We start from the raw sequence: 17,116 nt of genomic DNA, 5'->3' as shown, positions 1-17,116 counted from the left end.
TCTGCACCCAGCAGGTGGTATATCCCAAAACGCTAGTCAAGGGGAAGTATGAGGTTGGATGAGATATTTGGTTAGAGATAGCTTGTAGGGTATTTCAAGATACTGAGGAAGGTGGTCTGGATACTGTTAAGGATATTTGTCTTGTAATAGAAAAATTGGAGAACTCAATTTCTTCGTGTCTTGTCATTCCAAAGTCGAGCCTCCAGATAAGCGGGGAAGCCCGTGATAAGAGCGATCGGCCATCCCCGCATTCCATCCCTGCCGCAACACCAGCTCATTGACCCCATTCCAACTCCCACACTCTTTCTCTCTTACGAGCAAATGCTCCAGAGACGTGGATATCAATATCACTCACCATGTCCCCTCGCCCCGTCATCGCCATCGCCGGCCTGGCCTGCGAAACCTCCATGTTCACCCGCGCCCGCACACTCGCCCCCGCATTTCACCCCCGCCGCGCCCATGAAATCATCGACGAATATCCCTTTCTCCAGCCCGGCACAAAACTGGGCGATGCAGCAGACTGGCGGGGGGCACTGATCGGACACGCACTACCCGGAGGCATTGTGGTCCGGAAATCATTCGAAGAGTTGGCTGACGAGATCATAACCCGATTAACCGACATTGTCGCGTCAACACAGCTGGACGGATTATGGTTTGATATACATGGTGCTATGTGTGTGGAAGGTCTCGACGATGCAGAGTATGAGCTGCTGCGCCGGATCCGGCGGGTAATCGGACCAGATGTTATTGTGTCGGCGTCAATGGATCTTCATGGCAATGTCTCGCGTGATCTGGCGCATCAGACTGATCTGATTACTTGTTATCGAATGGCACCGCATGAGGATGAGACGGAGACAAAGGAGCGTGCGTGTCGGAATTTGGTCGATCTACTCGCGCGTCAAAAGGAGGAGGGGCTATTTTATCGGCCATTGAAAGCGTGGATACCTCTTCCTATCTTGTTACCTGGCGAGCAGACATCCACGAGGGTGGAGCCGGCTAAAAGCCTCTACGAGCTGGTACCCAAGCTTGAGTCGTTGCCGGGCATCATCGATGCAGCGATTTGGGTTGGGTATGCCTGGGCTGATGAACCGCGCAATTGCGCGGTGGTGATGGTGACCGGGACGTGCGAGGAAGCCGTCGCCGCAGGGGCGGAGCGTCTAGCAAGGAAGTTTTGGGAAGTCCATGCAGAGTTTCATTTTGTTGGTCCGACAGGCTCATATGGAGAGTGTATCGATGCCGCATTGAAATCACCGAAACGACCGTCTTTCATCTCAGACTCGGGCGATAACCCTACCGCTGGGGGATCTGGGGACGTCACCTGGGGGCTTACACAGCTGTTCGCGCGACCTGAGTTTAAAAAGGAGTCAGGTCCTACGGTCATCTACGCCAGTCTGCCCGGACCACAAGCAATACAGACCATAGTCAAGGCGGGGGTTGGCGCAACAGTCACTGTCACGGCAGGGGCTGAGGTGGATTACGCCCACGCGGGCCCTCTCACCATGACTGGGCGAGTTCATGCAATTAAGCACGGTGATAAAGATGCAGTGGTAGAGGCAGTTTTACAAGTGGGCTCGGTCTTTGCGATCCTAACGCAACTTCGCAAGCCGTATCATCATGAGCACGACTTTACAGACTTGAACCTCAACCCGCGGTCTGCTGATCTTGTCATCGTCAAGATAGGCTATCTGGAACCAGAGCTCTTCGACATGGCGGCCGATTGGTTGCTGGCGCTGACACCGGGGGGAGTGGACCAGGATTTGGAGCGTCTGGGACACCATCGCATTAGTCGTCCGATGTGGCCGTTTGATAAGGTGTTTTCGACACCACCAGATATTAGTGCAAGGATGATCCCGCCTTCGAACGACTTACTAGCATAGAATAGCCCGCATCCGGCATGAAAGAAAGTATCCTTGCGATCTGCAAGGCATAGACAATGACGTCGGAGCGAGGTTTTCCTCTAGTCATGCACGTGATGATGTGCTAAATAAAGCATTGCTTCTGCCAATCAGATACTCCGAGCCGGGCTCCCATTTTGGTGGTGGATCTGGAATTTCTTCAGCCAGGTGTCTCACTTGGATCCGGGTAATGACCTGTCAGGTCTGACTGGTAGCATCCATTCTCCGTACCACGTCGAGTGTGTGGTCTTACAACGAGTATGAGATGTCTCAGCTATCCTGTGTAGTATGCAGTAGCGATGCAAGATAATATCCCTCGTCATGCTGGATCCTTCAAGCAGGGCATGTCGCATTTAAAATATATTTTGCACAACCCACACCATGACAAAACTGATCATTGCCAGATGACTATCATAAAGAGATTGGAATTTATATTGAGCCTGCCATCCAGCCTATTCGTACTATTTTCTTTGTGTCCTAAATATTACATCTGCCCATGGGGTGACATCGAGCTCTAAACAGTCATCCGACAATCACCCGATCAGTCTGACATTGACCCCCGGCTATGCGATATCATGATGTAGTAGCTGCCTAACCAGATTCTCATGGCAATACAAGCTTTCTGGCTCCAATAGTGTACCTCTCTAACGTATTGCAGTCTCACATTGGATGGGATGAGAACTCCGCTTTTCTCCCGCAAACTAGCGAGTAATGTCACGGGTTGACTAGCGACTAGTGAGGCACTATTGAAGTGGGTTCCCTTTCACCCCCCCTTCTTGATTATTTCTTTTTCCATCTTGCCCCGGTGAGGTGATCGGCTAATCTCCGCTATTATTACTATTCTCTGGGGTGATGATTCATGAAAGTAACCCCTAACTAACATGCGTCTCAGACAGAATCAATCTAAATTTAACCCAGCAAAAGAAACAACAAATCACCATATGAAACAGTTTATCACAAAAATAGTAAGATTGACCGACACTAATACATCTATCACACCTTCCTACATCCCCATCTTCCCCATTACACAATCCCCCAAACCAAAACCTATAGACACAATCTACAAAAGAATCATTCCAGTACCGGACAACACACCGACAGCAACAAACGCAACCAACTGACCCAGACCCAGGGTAGCAGTGTAGGTCATGTACCCAGGCACACCAGCGGAGCTACTCTCGGAGCTACCGCTGCTGCTGGAGTCGCCAGTGCTGGTGCCAGCAGCCGCAGACAACGAGACAGTACCCGTACCAGCGGTGCCAACAGCCTTGAGCAGAGAAGAGCAAGTACCGGTAGGAGAAGTCGTCGAAGTGGTGGTAGCCGAGCCAGCAAAGTCACAGGCCGAGGCACCGTTGCCCGCCGACTTCTGCTCCTCGTAGTAGGCGTTCAGGGCCCAGTTGAGCATCTGCTTGGTGTTGCACATGCTGTACGCACCGTACTCTCCCGTGGTGGTGTTGCCGGTGATACCCGCGCACACGCCGTATCCGCAGACGGTGCTGTACAGGTCGGCGTACTTTTTGGAGGAGACGCTGTCCTTCACGACGCAGGTGAGGGTCTCTTCCATGCAGGAGCAGAGTTCCGAGTTGGGGGCCGGGGGCAAGGCGCTGGCGGCTTCCCAGCTGGAGCCGACGGTCGGGCAGGACCGCGCGACGGTGTTGGTGGGGGTGTAGCTGGCGCTGTTGGTTCCGGTGGGGCTGACGCTGTTGATCTCCTCGGAGTAGGAGGAGAAGCCGGTCAGGGTGCTGACGGAGCCGTCGGAGATGGTGACCAGACCTGGGCGGTGTTAGTTAAACTGTCACATGGGTTGTTGTTAATGAAAGGGGGTAGGGGGGAGGCATACCGTAGTCGTTGGCATCCTGGAAGTACTCGTAGACAATACCACCGGCGAGCCAGCCATCCATCTTAGGACCGTACATGACGGGGACGTTGCTGAAGGAACGGGGCTGGACGGTGATACAACCGTACTCGGAGAAGAAGTAAGGGATGGACAGGTTGCTCAGATCCTCGGTCATGACATTGTAACCGGACTCAGTGTAGCTGGAGTCACCGCACCACTCGTAGACGTTGTCACCGAAGAAGTCGACGGAATCGTCCGAGTCACCGCAGTTGAAGTAGTCAACGAGGTCGGTACGGATCTCCGAGACATCAGCGGCGGAGTAACCGACACCGATGCTGCGGTAGTTCTTGGACTTTATGTAGGCCTTCATGTCACGCACGGCGGCCTTGACGTAGGCACTGGCACCGGTGGTGTTGACACTGTTGGAGTTCTCGTTACCCGCGAAGAAACCCAGAGTGTTGGTGTAGTTGGCCAGCGAGTCGACCACACTGGCGTAGTAGTCGTACAACTCCAGGTTCCACTCCGGGTCGCTGCTGTCGATGGAGTAGTCCGCTGAGGACAGGTCCGCCAGCACGTAGATGCCGGCGTCGGCCAGCAGGTTCATGCAGGTGCTGTGGTCCGCGTCCGGGTCAACATCGTAAACACGGACCACGTTGGTGTTGAGCTCCTGCAGGTAGGGCAGATCCCGCTTGCAGATGGTCTCGTTGGCAAGGGGATCGACGAAATCGACCGTGCCAGCGGAGGTCGTCGTGCCAGTGCCATCATAGGGGGCTGGATGGATTATTAGTTTGGGGAGACAGGGCCAGCGGGCATGTTAGATTGTTGCTTACGCTGGTAGGCCACACCACGGATGAAGCTGAGGCACATTAGCAAGTGCTGATCTAAACTGATAAGAGAGGATGACTTACAATTCCGTGCCGTTGTTCTCGTAGAAGAATTTGGATCCCTAGAAAGGGTCAGTGGGAGGAATCGATGTGATGGCGATGGTTAGCTACCTTAATGACGATGGCTGGGACAGAGGCGACAGCCACGTCGACGAGGGCAGCCGCCGCTACAGCAGAGGCGGCGAGCTTCATAGTGAGGAGGTGAACGAAAGAAGACAGATGCTATAGAACGAGTGTGGGTGGCTTGTATTAAGATAGAGCGAATGTGGTGGTTAACGAGAGGAAGAAAACCAAACAAAAAGGCTAAGCAAAAGGATACAAGATGGATGGATGAAAGAAGAAAGGAAATCTGGAGCGAGAGACCAAGTGGGAGGGAGGAAATGGGAGGACTAAGAAGGAAGAGATGGAGACCGGCGAGGCGAACCTTTGCTAGTCTGGACTCTTATTAGTTGGGGAGTTCTTAGGGCCGCATTTGCCTGCTGCCTACGGAATACGTCCATTGGCCCCCCCTGAAGGTTGTGTCAGTGCTGGGCCAAACAATGGTCGAGGACGGGCAGAGAGAGACTGGGCCTCTCATGGAACGGCGCTACCAATTTGGGGGGTGGAGGCCCATCATCAGCATCATCAGCCTCTCTGGTTTGAGGAGTACGTTTTAGACTAGCTGACAGCCCCCAGAAACAATGATAAAATCTTACGCGATGGTACAACGACAAGCGATATGGCAATCCAGCAATTAGGCTCGTGAGCGACATCTTGGCTGATCTCTTGGCTTTGCTTAACGACTCTTGGGAGTTCCCACGCAGCGGGTCTCGGATCCAGCCGGCTTGGTGACTGGCCGATCGCTGCTCGGACATGGATAAGTTCTGTTCCCCTTTTGCCCCAGTCCACGCAAGATTCTTTCTATAATTACGACTACAGCGTACTTAGGCCAGGGAAAATGGGAGGGTCAAAGGGTCAAAAGGGTCAAAAGTCCCTATCCCCATCGCTATGAGTCCACCAAGCCCCTGAATCCAGGGTCAAAGGGTCACAAAGGGTCACAAAGGGTCGCAGGGACAGGCAGAAATCAATCGCAAGGGAATTAATGGCAAATGGTGCGTGCCTCGGAGTTTAGGGCGATTTTCGGACAGCCGACACGCACACACACGCACACCACACCAACTGCGCCATGGTTTCTCGTCCCGAGGGAAGGAAAATCTTCATTCCACGTGCGGTCCAGTGGACACATCACCCAGAATAAAAATAATCACAATATAATAATGTTACAGTATGATAGAGTAGACATGCTGACAGGAACGGGGAAAAATTGGAAAGGAACCGCCCGCTGAATAATTTCGCATCCTTCGTTTGATTGCTGTTGACGCGTTGCGGGCGATGATCCCAGCCAGTGGCCGCTCGGGTGCCACCCGCCGGCTGATTTCACCCAACCGGTTGGTTTCAGATGCGCGGCCTTGGGGGCGAGACTGGCACACAATGGAGCAGACTGGACAACTGATGGCTGGATGGGCAGAAGCAAGCATTTTTATGGTCGGTGACACCACTGCTCACTGCTCTCTCTCCTCTGCTCGGTTGAGTAACGATCGGCGCTGGACGTGCGGCCCCCGGAGATCCGTCGGACTGCCGATACCCGCCCCATTCGGGGTTAGTGCCGACACAGAGAGCGCAGAAAGAGAGCAGAGAGAGAGCAGCAGGAGGGGAGAGCAGTGTCAAGGTGGGAAAGAGGATAGGCAGTGTGTGTATGAGGCTCCTTTCATTGCTTATGGTGTGTAGATATATTAATCGAGGCGTTGAGCTCATTTTTTTATCTCTCGTACAGCCAATGCCACCTCCCCATGGTGATCCATCGGCTCGCATCGGTACAGACACAATATCTCTCAGCGAAAGCCCCGACCGTGCAAAGGCTAGACGAGAGCCTTATCGGCATCTGCATGTCTCACAGAAATCAATTCCACAAATGACAGATAAGTCTCGTATAATGGTGGGCCAGGGTTCTGGAGATGCCACCCTTCCAGTGGTTCATTCTCCAACCGGGCGTGAAGCGATGCCAACCGAACTATCATGCTCTTATCCAGTCCAATGAGCTCGCTTGGATTGCATCTGCAGACAGTCAAATGCAATCAGTTTTACACACTATTTCAGCCTGTTCAGGTCCTGGCTTATCGGGTCCTAGGCTAAAAATGCTTAGCATGCAGGGTTGAGTGCTTGGTCCCTGTGAGGGGGAGAGCCACTCCGCTCTGCAGCTCTTATCGTGAGAGTCCCATGTGGCAACCACCATGTGCTACTGCTGCCAGTAATGCTCCTCTAGGAGGCTGGCCTCGTATTTAATGCAGGCGGTCCCTCCTTGCTTCCTCGGAGGAAAAAGCGTCCAGTCAGACCTCGTTCAGCAATATCATGGAGAGCAAGTCGGCCGATGTGTCCCTGGGACAAGAGGTGCCTAGCTACGATGAGAAGAGGTCGAGCCAGGATTCTCCTGCGATAGAGCCTCAGGTGCTCGAAAAGGGTCAGACGGTGCGCATTGGTGAGGACGACGACTATGATAGCGACCAGGTGGTCAGCACGGCGCAAGATCTCGTCACCCATATCATCAAGGTCGAGGATGATCCATCCCTGAACCCATGGAGCTTTCGCATGGTCTTCCTGGGTATGACTACCTCTCCAACTACAACATGGTCTCCCTACTAAACTCCAGTAGGAGCCGGTCTATCCATCTTCGGCGGTGTGCTCCAGGAGATCTTCTACTTCAAGCCACAAACCATCTACGTCTCGCAGGTCTTCCTCACAGTGATTGCCTACATCCTGGGAGAATTCATGGCATATGCCATCCCCCGTCGCGGCGTCATCGGAAAGTTGCTGAATCCGGGTCCCTTCAACGCCAAAGAACATGCGGCCATCTCCCTCATGTCCTCCGCCGCTACACAGTCCGCGCTGGCCACCGAGGCCCTGTCAGCCCAACAGCTCTTCTACGGTGGCTACCCCAACCATGCTGCTGCTGTGTTCATCGTGCTGTCCTCTCAGCTGATCGGCTTCGGCATTGCCGGACTACTACGGGATGTCATCGTGCGGCCAACCAAGATGATCTGGCCCATGACCTTGCCGATCAGCAGTCTGCTTGAGTCATTGCACAAGGATAAGGCACAGTTCAAGGCGCGGATGAAGATCTTCTACATCTTCTTCTTCATCCTCTTCTTCTGGACTATAATCCCCGAGTACATATTTCCGCTCCTTGAAGGTTTCTCGATCTTCTGCTTGGCCGATCAGCACAGCTTGGTCTTCACAAATCTGTTTGGCGGTGCCTCCGGAAACGAGGGACTCGGGTTCCTCTCCCTCTCTTTTGATTGGAACTACATTGCCTCGTTGGGATCACCGCTGTGGTATCCACTGTACGCTATGACTAACAATTTCATCGGGTACTTGGGCTGCATCATCCTTTTCATGGCCATCTACTACGCCAATATCTGGCGGTCCCAGGACTTTCCATTCCTCTCTCAACTGCTCTACTACGGCGACTCCAACTCCACGTACTACCACGAGTACAATCAAACCCTGATTCTCAACTCCGAATACATTGTCGATCCTGCGGCCCTCAAGGAGCAGGGTCTGCCCTGGCTGACCGGAACATATGTGGTCTACCTCATTACCTCCAACATGGGAGTGACTGCCACACTGACTCATATGCTGTTGTGGGATTTTGACAATATCAAGGTCGGTTGGGCGTGGGCTGCCCCTAGCAAGCTCAAGAAATGGCTGAAGCCCGAGACCTACAAGTTCTGGGCTAATCAGGAGACCCCTGAGGAACGTCTCGCGCGACGCGTCAACGACGACACTCTTGATCCGCACTACCGTCTCATGCTGCGCAACCTCTATCAGGATACTCCGCTATGGTGGTGGGGCGCTGTACTGATTGCTAGTTTTGCTGTCGGATTGGGCTGTTTGTATGCGATGAAGTCTACGCTACCCTGGTGGGGATTCATCGTCGGCAACATCCTCACGCTGGTGTTTATGCTCTTCTTTGGTGCCCAGTACGGGTTGACTGGGTTTCAGTTTAACGTTCAGCCCATCTGTCAGATGTTGGCAGGCTATATGTTCCCGGGGAAGCCATTGGCCAGTACGTGAGATCTCTATCGACTTTCTGACCCAGCTAACGCAATAGACCTCTACTTCACCTGCTTCACCTACAACTCGCTACAACAGGGACAGGTATTGGCCAAGGACCTACGACTGGCGCAGCAAGTGCATCTATCGCCGAAATGCACCTTCTTCGTGCAAGTCATGGGCTGCATCATCGGAGCTCTCTTCAACTACGTAATGATGCTAATGTATGCTCCACTACCCTCCCCATATCAGAAATATTCCCACTGACTATAAATCAAGCATCGTCCGAAATCAAGCCGACGTCCTCATCTCCATCGACGGCACCAACATTTGGAGTGGCGCCAACGTCCAAATAAGTCCCCCCTTCCTCTCATTCTCTCCACAACACCAAAACTAACACCCCCAAACCAATTCAACAGTCTCGCCATAGCCTGGAGTATCGCCAACGACATGTTCTCCATCGGCGGCCGCTACGAATGGGTAACCATAGCATACCTCGTTGGTTTCATCGTGCCGGTGCCCTTCTGGCTCGCCAACCGATTCTACCCGCACCCGATCTTCTCGTATCTCAACACCTCCATTATCCTCTGGTACATGGGCTGGTTGTTCGTGGGTATTAACGCCTCGATCATGTCATACTTCCTATTGGGATTTGCGGCGCAGTTCTGGTTGAGACGGTATCATCCGCAGCTGTTCAACAAGTATAATTATATTGTCTCGGCCGCGTTGGACGGCGGCACGCAGATTTGTGTGTTCATTCTTACGTTTGCGGTGTTTGGAGGGAGTGGGACTGAGCATGCGTTCCCGTGAGTTATCTTTTTCTCCTGGGCTTTGAGACAGTATGGGATGCTAATGATGAGATAGGACTTGGGCGGGGAATCCCAATACCGATATTCATAATTTGGATTATTGCAAGGTCAACCCGGCGACGTTGTAGGTGGATGGCCGCCGTGCGCAGGACATACGTGTGTGGTATGTGTAGTGTGGAGACGGTAGGGAGCGTACTTCATGTGATCCGATGAAACACTTGAGTATGGGATGGAATGTTCTCAATGTATAATGTTATGAACGAGTATACAATAAGCGATTGAAGGAATGATTGCCTAAGTCTGGCATCATACAGTCTCCGATTATGCGTAACAAGCACTGCCCATAATAGATAACCAGTGAACCCACCGAGGGTGGCAACAAGCCAGCCAGTATCCAAGTTTAATAAAAGAGACTACCCTACAAAGTATTACGTATTATCAGACTGATGACCAGAATCAACTTGTAAAGAAATTCGTATCCTTAACATATCCTCAGGTTTACATCATACATCCCATCTACTCCTTTGCCCCCGCAAACGGACACCCCGACGCAGTCTTCTCCTCGCCCTCCACCTTGGTCTGCTCGTGATCCTTGGCAATCTGGCGGAACATCTCCAGCGGATCGAACCACACATCAATGCGCTGCAGCTTCAGCGCATCATTAACCTTAGCGATCACGATACCTTGGATATCAATGGGTCCGCCGTGCGCGGCGATCTTGACCTTTTCTCCCTTACTATACCATTATTAGCCCACATCCACACCAAGATCAATAAAGGGAGAGGTATTGAACATACTCGTTAAATCCAACATAATCCCTCGCCATCACACCCCAGTGCCTCCACTTAGTCACCACCACCGGCGGCCCACTATATACCTCCAGCACCTCCCACGCAAACGTAGGCATCATGCGCTTAAACGACTTGTGGCTCGCTTCGAAATCATTATTGGCAGGATCGTAGTACGCACTCGGCGTGAGGAGCGCATTATACGTGCCGACTTTCAGCATGTGCTCGCCGCTCAACGGGGGCCCGCCGTTCAATGTGAAGTGGTATGTCTCATGGTCAATGGTGCGCCAGTCCGCGAGGTTGGTCTTGAAGGAGGCTTCGATTTCCCAGTTCTTGACCAGGTTCTCGACGAGGAAGGGAAGGCTGCCGGCTTCGTGGGTCATTTTCTTGGCTGTTGGTATTCATTGTTAGCACTGATCTGGGGTGGTTGCGTGGATGCGGTAGGAGGCGTACTCTCTTCGTAGTAGGCCCGGGTCTTGCTGTAGTCCGGGGGGCCTCCGTGACGCCAGGCGGCGTCCGTGTCGTTGAGGACCGCATTGGGTTCCAGAACGTAGTCGGGGAGTCCTGCGGCGTCGCCCATTGTGGTGTGTGTAGTGGTATGCTGGGTATGTATGTGTAGGGATGTTGAGTGAAAAGCCGACGGGGGTAAGTAGCCAGGCTATATATCCTCTGCCCCAGGCTAGACTCTTGTCAGTCTCCGCTTCTCAGGAGACGTGGCCTATAATGATGGCCTCGGTTTTTCTGAAGCCACTGAGACAATTGGATTGCACTAAATTTTGCCTAGCAGTGGGGGTGTCAGCCGGCATAAAGTCTGTTTTAGTGTTGAGGATAGCGCACATGGTCTATCTAGACCGGTTACAAAAACGGCCAGGTTGCAGCCGTTCGTTATCGCGTTGGTTTAGACTTGCGCCCGGTGTTGGTGGCCGTTCCATGAGCAGGAGGCAAAAGACAGATGGGAGGGGTCTGGAATGCATTGACCAGAACAGAGGGGCCATTGTTGTGCATGGTTACACTGCATTGGGTCCTCGTGGGAACCACTGGATCGATGGATCGTCTTGGCCTCAGCTCGCTGTCTCCATCCGAGGCTGTCAGCCCCAACACCATACCAGCCCCGCGGTGCGACGAACCTGTCTGATTAAGAGATCAACTTCTGCAATTGGTCTTCTTTGTCGATCTTCTGTGACTGCAACCGCTGAGGATCCGACAATTTTTTCTCGGTGCACAATGAAAAGCATGCTATTGTATCTGCCTCAAATCATGCCATCGTCGCGTGTCTCCGACGGGGAGGACTCTTTGTGGACCACTTCGATGGGTGAGATCTTAGGCCATCCAATGAAGCGGTCGCGCTTACACATCGCTCCGCACTTACCAAGCCATTGTGAGTTTTGAGAGGCAGGTTTGGTCGCGGTGGACCAAGATGTTTATAATAGACATTTTAGGGCGGCCGGCCGGTTTCCCGCCGGAGTCTGGCGGATAGAGCCACCCTCATCCCCGTGCGCCCTAATTGGCACATTCCACTCTGGTGGGGATTCGGCCGACACCCTCGTGGCCGCACAGAACCCATGATTGGTGGTAGTTTCATATCAAAATAGATTGAATTAGATTGCTGGTGGTGAGTACGAACCACCACGCAAGGGGTTTTCTAATAAGCACAATGTCACGACCTGGCGGCCACGCGATTGTAAGGCTAGTGAAATCAACACCCACAAGTATACATTTTACGTCCTTAGCTAACGAAACTGCTATGTATGCCCATTTCAGGCGCGGTACCCAGAAAGCAAATACAAACAAACACACCACTTGGCCACAACTCACTGACGGAATTTAAAGAGGGTGATGGATCTTCGCTTCGCACCCATCATCCCATGTCCTATAGCAAGTACTCCATCTCTTATAATCATGCGCCTTACACGATAGTCAGTGGGTAGCCAAAGTATTCTCTTGCCATGTAGAGTCACCCATTCGCGATTTTCCACGCGCAAATCTAATTCGGGGGCGGGATCGAGAGGAGCACTGTGGAACAAAGGTGGTAGATCGTACACCCCGTGGTTAGTCTCTATAGAATTTCCATCGCTAGAGAATGCAAGGTTGTGGATGTGTTTTTGCGTGTCGATAGTATGTTGCAAGGTGCCAGTATCAGGGTCCCAAATCCTGATTATGCGGTCCAAGCCAGTGGCTAGCCAGCGCCCGTCTGCAGAAAAAGCCACCGACCTACAAAGCCACGTAGGGTGCTTGAGTATATGCTGTAAGGTCCCTGTTGCCGGGTCCCACAGCCTAAAGGTTTTATCGTCAGCACCAGATGCCAGCCGTCGACCATCTGGTGAGAATACAGCGATGTTAACTCCCCATTCATGTCCCTCCAGGGTATGCTGCAAAGACCCTGTGGCCGTATCCCAAATCTTGATGGTGCGATCGGCAGAGGAAGAAGCCAACTGTCGCATATCCGGCGAGAAAGATAGCCAATGGATGAAATGTCGGTGGCCCTTCAGCGTCTGGTGCAGCGCATCGTTTGCCGATCCCCATAACTTGGTCTCCAAATCCCAGATCTTGACTGATTCGGTGTCGTCACCCCCGCCAGATACCAGCCATTTTCCATCTGGCGAGAATACCATAGAAGTTATCAGGCCATGGCTTTCAGCCGTACGCTCCCGTTCACGAAACGGTGGTTCATAAAACGGGGCGTCTAGGTCCCAGATTTTTATGGTCGCATCCTGGCTTCCTGAGGCTAAACGTCGCCCATCGGGTGAGATAGCCACAGCCCAAACTTGATTGCGATGGCCCTCACAGATCTGGTGCAGAGTTTGGGTGGACATGTTCCAAACAATGATATTACTTCCACTAGTACACGCCAGTAATCGTCCATCTTGCGAAGATGCCACTTTTGGAGCGGAGAAGTTTTTGGTTCCGAGTGTCTGCTGCATGGTGCCGGTTGCTAGGTCCCAAATCTTGATCAGCCTATCCCCAACTGCCAGTCGTCCATCTGGTAGTAAGACAGCCGATTCTATATGCAAATCGGTTTGGATTGTATCCTGTAGCGCTCCAGTCGCTACATCCCATATTTTAACCGTCTTGTCTTTGGCACCGGATGCCAGACGACGTCCATCAGCCGAAAAAGATACTGAGTAGACATAGTCATCATGGCCCATCAAAGTTTGATGAGTACCGGTAGTTAAATCCCAGATTCTGGCAGTCTTATCGTAGGAGCCTGATGCCAACAATCGCCCATCCGGTGAGAAAGCTACCCCGTAGATGTAGCTTTCATGACCATTCAAAGTCTGATGTGTGCTCGTCATCAGGTCCCAAACCTTTACAGTGCGGTCCATGGACGCAGATGCCAGTCGTCGCCCGTCTGGAGAGATGGATATAGATATAACGCTGTCTGTGTGGCCCTTGAGAGTCTGCTGCAAAGTACTGGTGACCGCATCCCATATCTTAACAGTTCTATCCTGGGAGCCAGATGCCAGCCATCGCCCATCTGGGGAAAAGGCAACTGCCCGAACAGCAATATCTTTATGGCCCTCAATGCTTTCCAGCTCAGCGCTCCACGATTCCTCCACCTCTGGCAACCTGCTTATCCATTCAGGCATTTCGAACGTTCGTCTGATAATTGAATGTGATGGCGCGAATATCAACCCTGAACAATATAGCTGAAGTGGCGCTATATCAGCTATGCGTCGACACTTCAAGATGAATCGTAAGGCATCGTACAGAAACCTGGATATCGCAGAGTCTTCCTGATCCTATAGTTGTGAGCAATGTTATAGGAAATCTTCAATTTCAAGCCTACCTTGATTAGTGACCGCAACATCTGTATATCTCCCACAATCTCAGATGCATAGCCTAGAACACACATTACTTCTGCCCAATGAAGAAAATGCTCTAGGAGAAACGCGTGAATATTCTGTAGGACAGTCTCTGGGCTTTCACAGTTTGCTAGATGCAGTGTCCAGTATCGGCAGGCATACTCTAACTCTGGTGGAATATAATGGCTGACAGGCTGGCCAATCGATTGAGTGTTGATATCACATCGCTCAAATCCTTCGCATGGCAAATTGCATATGTTTTTCTTCAGCTTTCGCTGCATAACATGAAGGCACTTCATAGCTAGCCGTTGATGCGTCTGGGCCCCGTTGATCCAGAAATCAGTTTTTTCAGGAGTCTCCGGATCAAGGAGGAAGTCTCGGAATGATAGGTGGAATAGGCCCACTGGCATAGCATCGTCATCCGGAATATTCAGCACCGCATGAAGCCGACTTAAGCGAATGTTGATCACTCTCTTTGGAATACCGAGGATTTCTGAAAGCGAAGTGACCGAGAGAGGGGACTCGAGTATGACAACTGTGCCCACCACTTCACGAAATTCTTCCACGATCATCTGTTTTCGCTTTCCACTGTGGGTCTGGAGCCTCTGTAGTACCGGGAGATACGTTCCATCCAGCTTAGACTCTTCATTTTGGAATTCCAGGATCTCAGATAGGCTCTGTACAGGGTCCAAGTCATGGTCTTGAAATACACGGCACACGGTGGCTGCGAAGATGAACAATGGGACTGACATCTCGACCAATGCTCGGAAGTCACCGTCCCCAGGCCAATCCGGTGGCAGTGACCGGGATTTCCGAATCACGCTCAGCTTGTGTCTCAAAAAGAGGGATATGTCATTCTCAACCACTTGCTTGGGGACCTTATGAAGAACTAGATCCCGGTGGCTGTCTTTGACTGTGTCCTCCTGAAAGCCGAGCTGTACTGGTAATTCCGGGCGGCTGGTTATGAAAGCCCGCAATTGAACAGACTTCGACTCCTGGATACGAGGAAATAGCTGCAGGAGAAGGCTTATGTCCTGCTCTTCTTCGCATTCATCCAGTGCATCGACCACAATCACGAATCTCCTCGGCTTTTGACTGTCCTCCAGTTCACCCAAGGGCTCGAGAAGAAGCTTTTCAAACTGAATTCTGAAACCCCGCCTTGATATGTCTGGATCTTCCTCGATAGCCTTTGAGACGCCAACTGCGAGATCGGGGATCGCGGCAATCAGTTGTCTCGTAATTGTGGAAACAAATCTCTTCGCATGCCCGCGGTCACCCTCACCCCTTTTGAAGAAGTATGTCGCTCCAAGCTGCCCCTTGTTCCGGAAACGTTGGGCCAATGAACGTGAGATTGTTGACTTTCCAGTCCCTGCCATTCCATTTAACCAGAAGATGCAAGGGCCATCTGAGCAACTCCCCCACTCACTGACTTGTTGAAGGAGTTCCTCCCTTGTGCCAGGAAGACATGCCTCCTCGTGTTGGTTTTGATATGAATCAAATGAAGCTCCTTCGGCATCCGGGAGATTATAGAGATCGAATTTCCGGTGCAGGTTCTTCAGCAGTACGATGAACTCGTCTATCCGGCCAAGCAGTTCTTCGGCCTTTGCTCGACTCTGCAAATGCTCATCGTGCCTGACCCATTGGCGCAGCCTTGCCTCGTCGCCTCTTATTGCTGCTTCAATTTCTTTGAGTGGGTGGTTTGTCACTGGCAAAAGACTCTCCAATAACCTCTCCCCCACATTGGCTCGTTGCATCCTGTATACTTGCGCTGTATAGCTTAGGATACCTTTGTAGACTTGGACAATGGCAACTTCAACCTTGTCCTGCGTTTCATATCGGCTATCGTGGTAGTGCTCCTTCTCAATGAAAGCACAACGTGTTAGGACGTCTGTCAAAAATTCAGCCGATTGAAATTGAGCCTTGCGTATCTGATGATGATTATACGTGATCTATTGATGGATTCATTTAGCATTCGAAATCTGTGGGCTTCCGGCAAGGCACATACGGTCAATCCGAGCAACACAATTCCCCAAGCAATGGATGCAGTGCCAGTCTGATCGCCACCCACGAGCACATTTGCGATTCCTCTGAACGATAGTGTAGCGTTCAGGATTTTGTGTGCAATATCACGAACGTTGATGGCGTCTTTATCTGCTCCCTTCCTGATCTTCAAGCCCCCCTTCTGATACTCTTCATACTGCTTCTTCGTCGCCTCGATAACGTCGTCTACTACCTCCAAAGTCTTGCTACGGTGAAGAGACGGTCGTCCAGCTTGCTGAGTGTCTGCAAGCACCCCTTTGTCGGCTGGACTTAGGTCCTCGTAAGCGATCTGCCACAAGTCGGTTTTTCTCGCATCCACTATTTGCTGCGTTGTGGCTAAGGATTCTCCAGAATTTTGAGCGCCACGAGAGTCATTGAGGGCCACGGAAGAGACCGCGGATAATGTTTTATCATCTTCTCTACCCTTAAATTTCCGCAAAATCTTCTTGGAGTAGCGTTTCATATTGGTGTTTTCGTGTCCGGAATCGGGTTGACATGTGCTCACTGTGATTTTGCGAGTATTTCGCGGTCCGGTCTGAATGGAAAGTCCAGACTCAATGTATTTGAAGCCATGGATAAAGGTGAGCCTTGAGCTGCGCAGCCTCACTACGCGCCGAGATAGCGCGCGGCTGAGTAGCGGGGTAACTAGCCATCATCCTTGTTGGAGGGAGATTGATTCATAAAGCGATGAAGCCATTGCAGGTATTATTGGTCAACTGTCCAAGATAAATATAGTTACCGTTACTCCTGTTCCTGATGCCACACTCTACAGCTAAGCGCCCAATTCGCAGCGTATTCGCTAGGTGAACTGAACTCGTACGCTGTTACAACACCCTGCATATCTCCAGGCTTTTGTAGTAAGTTACAAACAATGGAGTAATACAGTCACTCCTCCATTTGCCCGATTTCTTTCAGTATATTTTTTAAGGATCGATATTCTTGCGCCTGTCGGGCTAGTTATACCAACTAGC

At 51.7% G+C, this 17,116-nt stretch overlaps 5 protein-coding genes across 5 annotated transcripts; 2 read left to right on the top strand and 3 right to left on the bottom strand.

The window, feature by feature from the left end:
• Window positions 1–356: 356 nt before the first annotated feature.
• On the top strand, window positions 357–1,877 carry An09g00680 (uncharacterized protein; the record flags this gene model as incomplete). Its single annotated transcript, XM_001393355.1, has 1 exon — window positions 357–1,877. The coding sequence occupies one exon, from the start codon at window positions 357–359 to the stop codon at window positions 1,875–1,877; it is 1,521 nt and encodes a 506-aa protein (XP_001393392.1).
• Window positions 1,878–2,955: 1,078 nt separating this feature from the next.
• On the bottom strand, window positions 2,956–4,808 carry An09g00670 (uncharacterized protein; the record flags this gene model as incomplete). Its single annotated transcript, XM_001393354.3, has 5 exons — window positions 2,956–3,668; window positions 3,736–4,503; window positions 4,563–4,588; window positions 4,641–4,678; window positions 4,728–4,808. 5 exons carry the CDS (start codon window positions 4,806–4,808, stop codon window positions 2,956–2,958), a joined length of 1,626 nt encoding a protein of 541 aa, XP_001393391.1.
• A 2,196-nt stretch (window positions 4,809–7,004) lies between these two features.
• On the top strand, window positions 7,005–9,642 carry An09g00660 (uncharacterized protein; the record flags this gene model as incomplete). Its single annotated transcript, XM_059749554.1, has 7 exons — window positions 7,005–7,254; window positions 7,306–8,315; window positions 8,394–8,718; window positions 8,764–8,929; window positions 8,985–9,061; window positions 9,136–9,511; window positions 9,570–9,642. The coding sequence occupies 7 exons, from the start codon at window positions 7,005–7,007 to the stop codon at window positions 9,640–9,642; spliced, it is 2,277 nt and encodes a 758-aa protein (XP_059606695.1).
• A 388-nt stretch (window positions 9,643–10,030) lies between these two features.
• Window positions 10,031–10,882, bottom strand: An09g00650 (uncharacterized protein; the record flags this gene model as incomplete). The annotated part of the gene is made up of 3 exons (XM_001393352.3): window positions 10,031–10,250; window positions 10,312–10,693; window positions 10,756–10,882. 3 exons carry the CDS (start codon window positions 10,880–10,882, stop codon window positions 10,031–10,033), a joined length of 729 nt encoding a protein of 242 aa, XP_001393389.1.
• A 1,231-nt stretch (window positions 10,883–12,113) lies between these two features.
• An09g00640 (uncharacterized protein) lies at window positions 12,114–16,985 on the bottom strand (the record flags this gene model as incomplete). The annotated part of the gene is made up of 4 exons (XM_059749553.1): window positions 12,114–14,042; window positions 14,090–15,961; window positions 16,111–16,747; window positions 16,891–16,985. 4 exons carry the CDS (start codon window positions 16,983–16,985, stop codon window positions 12,114–12,116), a joined length of 4,533 nt encoding a protein of 1,510 aa, XP_059606694.1.
• Between the last annotated feature and the right edge of the window lie 131 nt (window positions 16,986–17,116).

Source organism: Aspergillus niger (assembly GCF_000002855.4).
Source record: "Aspergillus niger supercontig An09".
NCBI classification, from domain to species: Eukaryota; Fungi; Ascomycota; class Eurotiomycetes; order Eurotiales; family Aspergillaceae; genus Aspergillus; species Aspergillus niger.
Note: the sequence above shows the minus strand (reverse complement) of the source record. Positions and strands in the feature narration are given on the sequence as shown.